Source organism: Austrofundulus limnaeus, unplaced genomic scaffold (genome assembly GCF_001266775.1).
Source record: "Austrofundulus limnaeus strain Quisiro unplaced genomic scaffold, Austrofundulus_limnaeus-1.0 Scaffold94, whole genome shotgun sequence".
Classification (NCBI taxonomy): domain Eukaryota; kingdom Metazoa; phylum Chordata; class Actinopteri; order Cyprinodontiformes; family Rivulidae; genus Austrofundulus; species Austrofundulus limnaeus.
The window spans coordinates 887,835-899,793 of record NW_013952496.1 but is presented as its reverse complement, the minus strand read 5'-3'; the positions used below and the strand labels follow the sequence as shown (position 1 = coordinate 899,793).

Below are 11,959 nucleotides of genomic sequence, written 5' to 3'. Positions count from 1 at the left end.
AGTTATTAGGGAGGAAAACCCATCTGGATAACAGCAGATTGACTCGTCGTAAAATATACGACAGGTCTGGACCACTATTGAACCAAATTTTGTTCGTATCTGAAAAAAATCTTAGAATACGAAAACATTGGTGAATGCCACAAATTCTCCTAAATCACTCGTACGCACAACTTAAGAACAAATCTGTGCGTACGAATGGTTCTTGCATGAAGCCCATTGAGTGTTCCTCTTCAGACTGTTAAAACAATGAAGGGCTCCCTGCTGAACACATCTTTCCTTGGTGCTGCTCTGAGGCTATTTCAAACCTCGTCTCCGTCCCCGGGGGACGCCGCTCCGCAGAAGCCCCCGCCTCCGCTGCGTCTGCCCCGAATACCGTCCCCACAGACTGGCAGGGAAAAGGCCGAGCGCAGCCCCGTCATGCATCGCGGTGCTCGTCTGGTTATTTCACCTTCGCTTCTGAGGACTCAGCAGTTCCAACACGTTCTCAATAAACCACAGCTCACGCCCATCCAGGCTCTGGGGCAGCTCTAACGCCTGACGTTTTTATCAAGCACAAAAAATGAGTTCAGTCGCACTGACATTCTCTCCAGGTCAAAACAATATTTTGAAGGATTTCAGGCCTGTTTTGGAACAATATTTTTCTCCCCGCTCCTCGTAATGTGAGCAGTAACGCTCCGCTGACCTTTGTTTTTTTTAATCAAAACCGTTTTATTTGACTTACCGTCTCAAAAAGGGCAACAGCTTTCCAAGACATTAACTAGATCCTCATTTGCAAACTAATAAGTATCTTTTTCAAGTTTTTTGTTTTCAACAGTTATTTTAACAGCTTAAGCTTTCCTTAAAGAAATATTGCACCTTTTTAAAGTATTTTTGAAAATATAGCGACAAGGATTTATGTTAGGTGTGATTAAAAAAAAAAGTAGGCCACTCCCCTCCTTTTGGCATCCCTGCACCATTTTACTGCCAGTTTGAAATTAATTTGGAGATTTCATTTTTAAGCTATCATTGGCTTTGGCATCTGGCTTGATCACAAGTCTAAAATATTAATCCAGTCACACACATTAAATGAATTAGACCGTCTCGGGCAAGATTTTGAGATATGAGACAAAACGCAGATGTTGGATTCTATTCAGGACACGTTACTGCAACCTGTTCGTCAGTCGGATCTGAGAACTCAACCGGGAGTTAAGTACTTTCAAATATTTTGGAGATTTTAAACCAAAGCTGTAGCTATTTAAAGCACAGACAGCAGCCCTTGTGTGGTGTTAGTAAGACAAATAAAGATTAGGAAGACAACAAGCCGAACAGCCAGTGAGGGCGGAGGTGAATCCAGCAGAGCAGGTCGAAACCTGAGATAATTTAGAGATCAGCTTCACCTCCGCAATGAAATTTATTTAACAGCATCATAAAAAACAAGCACAGTCTAGTTCCAGCCTTTCTTTATAAATTCCTCTCCGGAACACAACTAAAGACTTTCATTGTTTCCCCAGTCACTTCTTCCTGCAAACATGACATCTAGCTTTTATTGTCAGCGTCTTAGGAAAACTATGTTGGCACCAAGTTTAAAAACTGTGATCGTCTGTTTCCCATGCCTGGGGCTAAAATGTGCTCATTACAAAGTCATGAAGATGATGAAGTGCCCTGCTGCACAGAAAGAAAAATCTAAATGGAAAAACATCCTATTATACTACAAAAATAAAAAAATAAAAAAAATAAAAATGGTCCCCAATATGCAGATGCTGGTGTCCAATCATAGAATCTGTCAAAGTGTCAGCCGTTGTTACGATGTCTAATAACAAAATGTCAAAACCACCTGAACAACCTGTCAGTGCACTCTAAAATAGTATTATTTTAATCTGGAATCTAAAGCTTTTCGCTCACTTGTAACAGATATAACTAAATACAGCATAGTGGGAACATTCAGAACAGATTTATTGGTTTGGGTGGGGGTCTGGGGTGGGTGGGCGGTCAATGGTGAGCCCATGGATAGCCCTTCATCAGAGATAAACAAGAAAATAAGTCTGAAGCTCCTATGTTGAATAGTTTTTGATTTATAAGCATTTTTCTATGTCCAGACATCCCCTTTTTAGACGGAGCCCCCTCCTCAAATATGGAGTCTATCATAAAACCGTTGGTTGGTGCAGTGTAGGTCGGACACATCTACATTCCTACCAAATTTCACGTTGATTGGTGCAGCTGTTTCTGTGATACGACTGACAGAAATCACTAAAAAAACACAAAAACAATGTGACCCTCACTTTGCGTGCGTAGGTCATAGTAAGCTGGCTTTGTTGTTTTGAAGCAATAATATAACATCTCCAAGTGCTAATTACATAAAGTTAGCCACTTTGACAGTCTTCCATTCTTGTGTTTTTGGGAGATTTGAAAATCTTTTGAATCCATTGGCAATCCATTTACTCTTTGGTGCAGACAAAAACTAAGGTAATTATTTTTTTTTTTACATTTAGACAATCAAGTTTAGTGGAACCAAATGAAGTCATGTCCAATGTTTCATTTTTTTTGAGTGGGCACAAATATAAAAGTTACAGGACAATCTATGTTAGGCAGAAATGCAAAGTAGGGAAGAGAAAAAACCCCGGCATATAGTCTAAATCATGGCTGTTTAAAAACAAACCTCCCAAAGCTTTCTTCCAGCTGTGTGTAGTTCTGCTTGAGAAACCCCTAAAAAGCATGACAAGCTGCTGCAGGGGGTGAAAAAACTAAATCCTTGACAACAAAATCCAAGTCAAGAATCCCTAAAGGTCCAAGCCGCTCGTCTCTGCCATACTTAAAGTTTGTGTCACTACTTATGCTAAAGCAAAAACATCCAAATAAAGTTGCCATTGCTGGGTATTATGTATTTTCCAGACACTTATTTCAATTTTATACCACAATCAAGCAACTATGTTGCCTTCAGTTGTGATGAAAATGCTGTATTTATAAAAAATAAACTTGATCTAAATTGGGGCGCACCATTTATCGGCGCCGATTTCCTTAATTTTGGGAAATCAGAGATCAGGCAATTCTTAGAAAAGATCAGTGGAAAAGATGGGCTTTTCTACATTCATAAAGGTCTGAAAATCAGCCACTAGCTGTGTTTCCATTGACCATGAAAATGCGTAAATTAGAATTTGGAAAATAAATTTGCTTAATGGAAACATGTCAGTTTCGAAAAAACTTAAATTTTTCAACAAAATGGTTTTGCACTACGATAAGGTGTTTTTTTTTTGGCCGTATCAAAATTGGTGTATTTCACAAAACTGCAAAGGAAACAATTTTTTCGCATCATGGGAGTCATGTGATCAACAACCGGATGTTTCTAATGGCGAAAAAGACGACGACGAAGAAGACAACAGGAAGTAGAAGTAGTAGTAAAACCACCGAAGTAGTAAAAGAAAGTAGTAAAATCACCGACTACAATTTCCCAAAAACACAACATACGTAGCCACTCCCAATTATAAAGAGCTTGTTGCTGGAAAGCCTCGATAAGACGCCGTCTCCTCTGATGATGAGCGCTATTGTCGTGGTAGCAACATGCTATGTGTTTACATCCATTGCCGCCATGTTTGTAATGACTTATTGCGAGAACAAACGTACTCATGCGTGACTTTAATAGCATTTCTTACTTAATGGAAACACAGCAATTGTGAAATTGTATTTTTTACGACATTAACAGAATATTGACAAAGTTTTGCGTACATTTTCAACGGAAACGCAGCTACTGTCCTCTTTTGCTCTGCTGTGAGCTCTACCTAATGTCCAGTTAAATCAAGTTTGCATTGTTTCAAGGGTTTTGTTCAATGTATTCCAATAAAATAACAGTGGAACATTGAAGGCATATTATAAAACCAGACAGTGTCAGCCATTTAAAAAATCGGAACAAATCGGTATCGACAGGTCAGACTTTTTTAAGATCGGTGATCAGAAATCAGCCAGAAAACTTGGAATCACTGCACCCCTGATAATAATGCCTTGAAATGGCTTCTATCTCTTTAAGAACCTCCTACTGTTTCTGACACTCCCACTTCAGTATATTTTCAAACAATGCTACAGAGCAGGGGTGCTCTGTGAGGCGAGAGCTTGGCTGGGTACTGAGCTCCAGGGAGGAGCTTTGGGTAAATGGGCGGAGCTTTGTACCAGCAAACGTTAAGGCAGCTCCACATGACTACCACAGGAAATTCAGGGATTGAACGAGTCAGAGCAACACTCTGGGTATGTTTTTGATGAGGGAATGACATTATAACATGATATAAAGCTAAAAATATATTTTACTTAACACCCCTCCTTTAAACCTTTGATTTCTGGGCCAAAACAGTTTGAAACTAAAACTCTGTTGTAAAAAAAAAGTTCAACGGCTTTAGCAATTTAAGACCTCTAAAACAACTTTCTCTTTAGTGAACTGTAAAAAGAACGAAAAAAAGTGACTAACAACAGCTCCAACAACAAAAACAGCTTTTGCAAGAAGCTGTTTTTTTGACAGGGCAGCAGCTAATGAGATAAGTCTCTGATAAATCCTTCCACCTTTAATCTGGTTCATGGGAGCTGAGCTAAATTACAAGTTGGTATTTTATTTTCCCGCAGGCGGCCCACAGGCTTCTGCCCCTCTCCACTGGCAGAACGCTCTTCATTAGTGGTCCACAACAGGATGAGAGAAAACACAAAAGGGACACGCCACTGTGGTCAAACACCGAACCACGAGGCTCACTTCGCTCCTGCTCTTCGTCACATTTGCTTTCTCTCCCTGTTCCTTTTTTTTTTTTTTCAAATCACCGAGAATTGATCACACTTCTCAGCCCCCACTCCGGCTGCTTCCTGCGCAGATCTTTATTTATTAACCAGATTCTGCGTTAATAAGAAGGGAATGCCAAACGTTTCAATCATCGGGTATGTTTTTCCTCTTTTCTCTCCGCTGAGGATTTTATTTTGCACTTTTTTTTTTGTAGGTGACAGAAGACAATACACGCAACAGCCCACTGAGCTTCTCAGTTGTGTCACTTCCAATTAGCCCTTCTGAGACATCTCTGCCCTTTGGCTCGCTAGCATTCAAGATGAAAAGACCCGAGCGGCGTCTCTTGTATTGTAACGTAGGCTTTCTTCGGTTTCTCCGCTGTCTAAGTTCATGTGTGTCTGGATTTGTGAGTCTGGCTAAAAAGAAAAGTGCAAGAGAGACAGACAGAAATTCTTTTTAATCCTACAAGCAAATATAGCAGCTAGCTGTAACGCTGCGTGTGAGGCTTAAAAGAAGCTTCCTGTATATAAAAGGGTAGGTTTCTGAGTAACCCAACCAGGCTTCACCTTAATCATCCTCCTTATTATACATCATTAATGCTGATGTTCCTAAGAAGCTATAAGCCTTTTAGAATTAGGACACGGAGTGCTGAGGTACTCCTCTAGATTTTTTTATTTTTTGGTTTTTCTTCTAAAAAGCCCGGCAGCTCCATCAAATCTGCTTGCAACCTGCTTCTCCGTCCCGTTTTTTTTTTTTTTTTAATCCAAGCTGAAGTGATGGGGGATCGTAAACTGCAGAGTGGCGAGCCGCGGTATGCAAGCAAACGTCTTTCCAGCTAATGAGAGGGCTGGAGCTCCACAGCTTTCTTAAAACTGGGGCAGAGAAATCTGCAGCTTCGGTGGAAGGCTTCCCGCAGACCTCACACGTCCCAGGAGAGCACGTGTGCAAAACCAACACGTAAACAAAGCTGGTGCCGAGCCGCACCGGAGCCCGCAAACAAACAAACAAACAAACAAACAAACAGCTTCTGCAGGCTGGACACAGCACTGTGTTACTGTAAAAAAAATTACATTTAATTTAAAAAATGACAAGTGTGGGCTGTTTTCCTAACTTTAGGGGCCACATCTGACTCCAATACAGAGCAGAACTGAAACGAGGCCCCGATGATTTTCCATGACTTCATTCAAGTCCAAACAAAAGTTATGAATCATTGCCAGAATCTCATAAAAAAAAAGGTAAGAAATGTTTTTTGCAGAGATGCAAAGCCTGATCTGTAAAAAAAAGATTATCTTCTGCATCAAACTACTGTATTAATGCTGAGTCAGCATCTTGTATATAGTTTATTTATTTCACTGCAAAAACTGTCCACCTAACCAAGTTTTAAACTTTTATACTTTGATCTCGTTTTAAGACTGGTTTACTAAACAAGAACAGAATGTGTAAGATTATTTGTCTTTTTAGCCCGGAAATTTGACTCAAATTAAGTGAAACACTCTGCCACTGGAGTGAGAAATTTATTAGACTTGGGAAGATTCTTGAAATACTTGATTTTACTCAATTTTTTTCTGATTTCAAGAAACTTATAAAGATTTTAAAACTTGGTTAGATGGACAGTTTTTATAGTGCAAAGAAAATGTTTTTTTTTTTTTGTTTCTTTTCTGCATCAAAGTATAGTAATAATGCTGAGTCAGCATTAACACGTGGCTTTCTTATTTAGTTTCTTTCTTACGTTTGTTCGGACTCATTATTTCTGCCTACTTTCTGCTTTTTCACCACACACATATCCAAACGTTCAGATCGATCAGGAATAGTGAGCGATGACTTTTGATTTTTTCCAACTTTAAAAAAAAACCCTTTGCTTCAAGTAAAATTTCCCATAAAAATACTGTATATTGATGAGATCTCTTCAGTTCTTTCAAAAACATGTTTTTTTATCTTCATTTGATGCTTTTCACTTGTAGTTACAGTCTTGCTAATTTCAGGTACAGTTTAGCTCATGTTAGCTACCGTTTTGCCAAATTAGAGCTTTTAGCTACTGTTTTGCTGATTTAACGTCTGTTCTACTTGTTACAACCTTAACTTTTCAGTAAACAATTAGTTATATTGTATTTTACTAAAGTCATTCATCGTTTTTCACGCTGCGTTTTTACAGAAAATACACTCTCTCTTGCTACATGTTGCAAGAGTCCGTTTGAAGCTTTAAAGAAAAACAAAAACAACAAAGCAAAGCCAAACACAACAACTGATGTTTAATTAAGAATCCAGCTTGATGCTTTAAAGCACGTTTGAAACAATTACGCTGAATTCCAATGTGCAGAAGCCTGTGAGTGTTGCTTTAAAGTTTTACAAGTAAAAAAACAAAACAAAACAAAATAAAAAAAAATGAAAAGACTCGCCTTCAGAACGTCTGACAACCAAGAGCTCTCTGGGAGACTTTTCATTTCCTGAGATTCAGAGGAAAACACGGCTTTTTTTTCTGTGAGGACAGCAGGGCTGGTGGCCAGAGAAAAGCACTGCCATATTTATGGAGCTTGTTTCTCAACGGGGTTTTGTTTCGTGTTGAGTTTGAGCTAAACTAAATTAAAACTTTGTTCATTCTGGTTGTTCATTATTCAGAGTTGAATAATGAAAGTTCATTATTCAACTCTGTGGATGAATATATTAAGTCCACACGAGAGGATGTAAAAAATGGCAGGTTGGCGTTCCTGGATTGCGATGTCTCGGTTTCGGATGGAGGACGGTTGGAAACTGGCGTDTATCGTAAGCCCACCCACACAGACCAATATTTGCGTTTTGACTCCCACCACCCACTGGAACACAAGTTAGGAGTGATCAGGACTCTGTACCACAGAGCAGACAGTGCCCCTACAAACCCAGGAGCCAGGCAGAAAGAGAAATCACACACACGACAGGCCCTGGAGCAGTGTGGTTATCCTGACTGGGCKTTCCTGAAAGCAGACAGGAAACACAGACAGGATTCCATGCAACCTTCAGGTGAAAATGAAGACCCCAAACCCAGACCCAAACCAGTGGTTATTCCGTATGTTGCGGGTGTTTCGGAGAAACTGAGACGTTTATTTTCTAAACATGATGTCCCAGTGGCTTTCAAACCCCAAAACACATTACGGCAAAGGCTGGTTCACCCCAAAGATCCGGTGCCCCGGCACAAACAGAGCAATGTTGTATATGCTGTTAAGTGCCAGGAGGACTGCGACCAGTTATACATCGGGGAAACAAAGCAACCACTGTTCAAAAGAATGTCCCAACACAGACGAGCTACATCTAATGGCCAGAACTCTGCAGTTTTCACTCATTTACAGGCCAGCGGTCACTCTTTCAGAGATGAGGATGTTCTCATTCTTGATAGAGAGGAACGCTGGTTTTAGAGAGGAGTAAAAGAAGCCATTTTTGTGAAGAAAGACCGTCATCATTAAACAAAGGTGGAGGCCTCCGTTTTCAGTTGTCCCCCTCCTACAGTGCTACTATTGCCAGTATCACTCCACCCCCTGTTAACAATAGGTGTTAATTAGGTGTCAACGATAGCCATGTGATCTATCAGTCACATGGAGGCAGGGCTTAAAAGCCTGAATTTTGCCTGAAACTCTCAGACTGAAGAAGTCTCTTGGAGGAGAGACGAAACGTTTCATTAGAGAAGAACCCGTCCAGAAGACCTACACAATTTTTTTCTTTTTGTTCATTCTGGGGTTTATAATAAACAGCAAAACGCACTGAGAGAAGTTTACAGATTTAAAGCTCGTATTCACACCGGAGACGCCGGTAAGCACAGGTAGAAACATTAAAGGGCCTGTGACGTCAAATTTTTTGTACTACATATGAATGCATTTTTAGAAAGAGGACATTGATAAAATATTGCAAAAGAAATTTCATGTCGCTGAGATGAACAGTTGTTGAGATATTTGCCTGTAAAGGAACAGGAAGTGATGTCAAAGGGGAACGTCTGCATGTAAACAGAGCGTTGCTACAACAGCCAACAACACAGACTGTAGAGAAGAATCTGATGCTTAAAAAGATTATTTTGAGTCACTATCAGAGAGAGATAAAGAAGACTATAGTTCAAATAATATTGTTTCAATAAACAAAGACCAGAGAGTTTTCTTTGTTAAAAAGTTCCTCTTTGATGTCACTTACTGTTTCACTTTGGCTGAGCCAAGTTCAAAAGAAAATATGCCAGTTATGGGACAAAATTAGTAAAATCATATGTATTATGCAAACTTTCTTGAATATAAAGATGTTTTCTTTGACTTTTTGTATGTGAAGCATATGCACGTCACAACCCGACATCGACGTGCTCACCTCCAACAAACTGGATGCCGCCGGCCACGCGGCCGATCGTGCGCGAGATGAGGTCAGAGATGCAGCAGCCCATCAGAGCCGTGAGCGCCACCAGCAGGAGGAGGCCGCAGCCCACGCCCGTCACCACCGTGCAGATCCTCCACTCCAGGCTGGGGATCCCGTGGAAGGAGGCGTAGCGCCCGCACTGCTCCAGCATCACCGTGATCTGCCTCTCCTCGTCCCTCACCGGGTAGGAGCAGCGGCGGAAGGTGCCGAAGGACACGGGCTTGTCCATCTGCGTCCCCAGCAGCCAGTAGGGCATGAAGAAGCCGACGCAGGAGGCGGCGGCGCACAGCAGGGACAGCAGGGCCCAGACGACGCCCGAGCACGTCAGGCTAGACCCCATCGCAAACGGCTCAACAAGTGGTTCACGAGTGGTTCACGCTGAGGGGACGGCGTTCAGACGAGCAGTTGCTGCGTTGCTGCGAGGCTTGAAGCGAGCATTTAACTCTTGCAGTCTTCACCTTCTCAGCGAGTCAGGATCCCTGTCAGGAAGAGAGAAGCAGGCAGACTGAGCACTGACTCACAAATCATCTGTGCAAACAAGTCGTTGCTTATGTAATGTCAAGAAAACCCAGCAGAGCTCCGCGTTTTAACAAACGCATCATCTGCCCAACAATAAGAGTAACACCGTTTACGACTCTCCATCAACGACTCACTCAGATCAGGTTTTTGTAGAGTTTAGATCCTGGTCCTGGTCCAGGAGGGCCACTATCCTGCATGTTTAAGCCCAATGATTTTAGCTTCCGGACCACAAAATAACAGGTGAAGAAACGTGCGATCACAGCAGTGGTTTACGTAAGCAAACTTTGCCAAAAACTGTTTAATACGGACTCAACAATTCAACAAATCTAATAACTATGATACTACTTTTATTATTATTGTTTCGTTTTTGCTTTATTATGGTGAAAATATTCTATTAACAATTTGTTTGCATTTTCCGGGAGTCACATTTGATGTTTTATGACCCTCAGAGGGATCCCAACCCCAACTTTGAACTGTTTTAGCCTACTTGTATCCCTAGTTAGTAGTCCTCGAGGACTCCCTGGTACAGACTTTGTTTCTTCGAATTATTCCAGTTATTCAGAGTAAAAGCTACTCACTTTTGGCAGCAGATTCACTCATATTTTCATCTAAACGTCTTCTTTGAGATTCCACACATTTGTTTACACAGTGTGGGTGATCATCTGTGCAGGTTAAGGATATTCAACTGGTGGTCCGCGGACCACGTCCGGCCTGCGAGTGACCAAAGTTCGGCCCGCCAATTCATTCATCTCTTAAGCCCAAACCCTGGTTTTCTACTTTAATTACTAGTTCTTTTAGTTAAACATAGACATGTTTGGTATCTACAGAAACGTCCGAACCTTGGCTAGAAGCTGGTAAAAACCTTTTCTATGAACATCCAAGAAAGTCAAAGCTATAAGCAGTTAAAAATAAAACTATGAAAGTGAAAATGAAGTCAGAGCTGTCAAAAATAATATTTGTGTTTAAATAGGAAGAATAATGTGTTATTTATTTATGTTTTGATAGGCTTCTGTGTGTTGTATTCACGATTAAATGCAGCAAAATAAACTATTTCAAAGGTAACAGATCTTTGTAATAATTTAATTGCTGAATGTTTGGCCCCCCACCCCCAGTTTAGTTGAATAGCCCTGGTGTAGGTCCTAGCATAATGTAGGTCAGTCACACAACTTACGCTTCCACTTGGTTTTCAGCAATTCGAGCATCTGCTTTGTTTACATTGAGTGCGTACCTGCATTTTGAAAATTACAGTCAACATATCTTTTTTTAAAACTGCTGGAGTAGAACTGCACCCTGCGAGTTTTGAATGTTTCATTTTATACGTTGCATGATTGTAAATAATAGTAAACAAAATTATTCAATTAGCTCCATTCTGCATTTTGTTGACGCATTTTTTAACACAAGGGAAGAAAGGTAAATAAATACAGTAGAAATAATGAAAACTTTAATTATTGTGTTGTTATAATAACGTTTTGTCTCCTATTTGAACATAAAACCTACAAACTCATATAAACGAATAAACTTTCTCATTATAAAACAATTATACACGGGGTGGTGAAACTTCAAACAACGCAGCTCATGTCGAGTTAATTAACAGCCAAGTAGAAGAAAAACGGATGAAACATAACTTCAGGTGTCTGCAGGAGACACTTAGAGGTTTCTGATTAGAGGTGACCTCAAGGAACACGCACTCAGTGCTGGGATAAAAAAATAATAATAATGCCAACACATAATAATAGAGGGGAAACAAATCTCTTACATGCTGGAAGACTTCGGGTCCAAGGTGCGCTCGATGCAGAGGAGCTTTTTCCCATCGGATCTGCGGACTCCAGCTGGTCTGAACGCAAACTTTTCTCCAGTCGAGTAAAATGAGAAAATAATCACGATCGGGCCAAGAACGACAAGAAATCCTTCAAAAAAAAAAAAAAAAAAGTGAGCGCAGTGGGTATCCGCGCACAGATCACTTCCTCCTGCTCGTTAATATCGTGTTACCGCAGGCAACGATAAATGATTCACTCCTCCGCGGCGCAGAGACACGGACTGACTGGACTCCAGCTCCTACATTCCTGCTCTGACAGAGAGGGAGGGAGGGAGAGTCCATGGAGCAGTGCTGGGAGGTGACCATCAATCTCACAAATCCCCACCCAGAGGCTGGACTCAGCGCTGCTCCGCGTCCTGCGCGCTCCTCCTGCTGCGTTCACGAGCGCCTCGGAAACCAGAGAGGTGCAGCTGCAGCCTGTGTGTTACAATTAAAGCACCTGAAATTTACCAAAATATGGAGGTAAGTTTGTGTTTTTATTATTCAATCAAACAAAAAAGCATCTTCAATCAAAAAAAATTTTCAATCAAAAATAT

The 11,959-nt window shown here is 40.9% G+C and overlaps 2 protein-coding genes across 2 annotated transcripts in view; one reads left to right on the top strand and one right to left on the bottom strand.

Moving 5' to 3' along the window:
• lhfpl6 (LHFPL tetraspan subfamily member 6) overlaps nt 1–11,758 on the bottom strand; it is an 83,615-nt gene extending 71,857 nt beyond the window's left edge. Inside the window, exons 1-2 of the mRNA XM_014012759.1 lie at nt 11,364–11,758; nt 9,044–9,567 (exon numbers count right to left, since the gene is read on the bottom strand). Of these exons, the coding sequence (XP_013868213.1) occupies nt 9,044–9,428 (385 nt within the window). The 5' untranslated portion in view covers nt 9,429–9,567; nt 11,364–11,758. The remainder of the gene's footprint in view (nt 1–9,043; nt 9,568–11,363) is intronic.
• cog6 (component of oligomeric golgi complex 6) overlaps nt 1–11,959 on the top strand; it is a 155,560-nt gene that overhangs the window by 97,198 nt on the left and 46,403 nt on the right. The window lies entirely within an intron of this gene.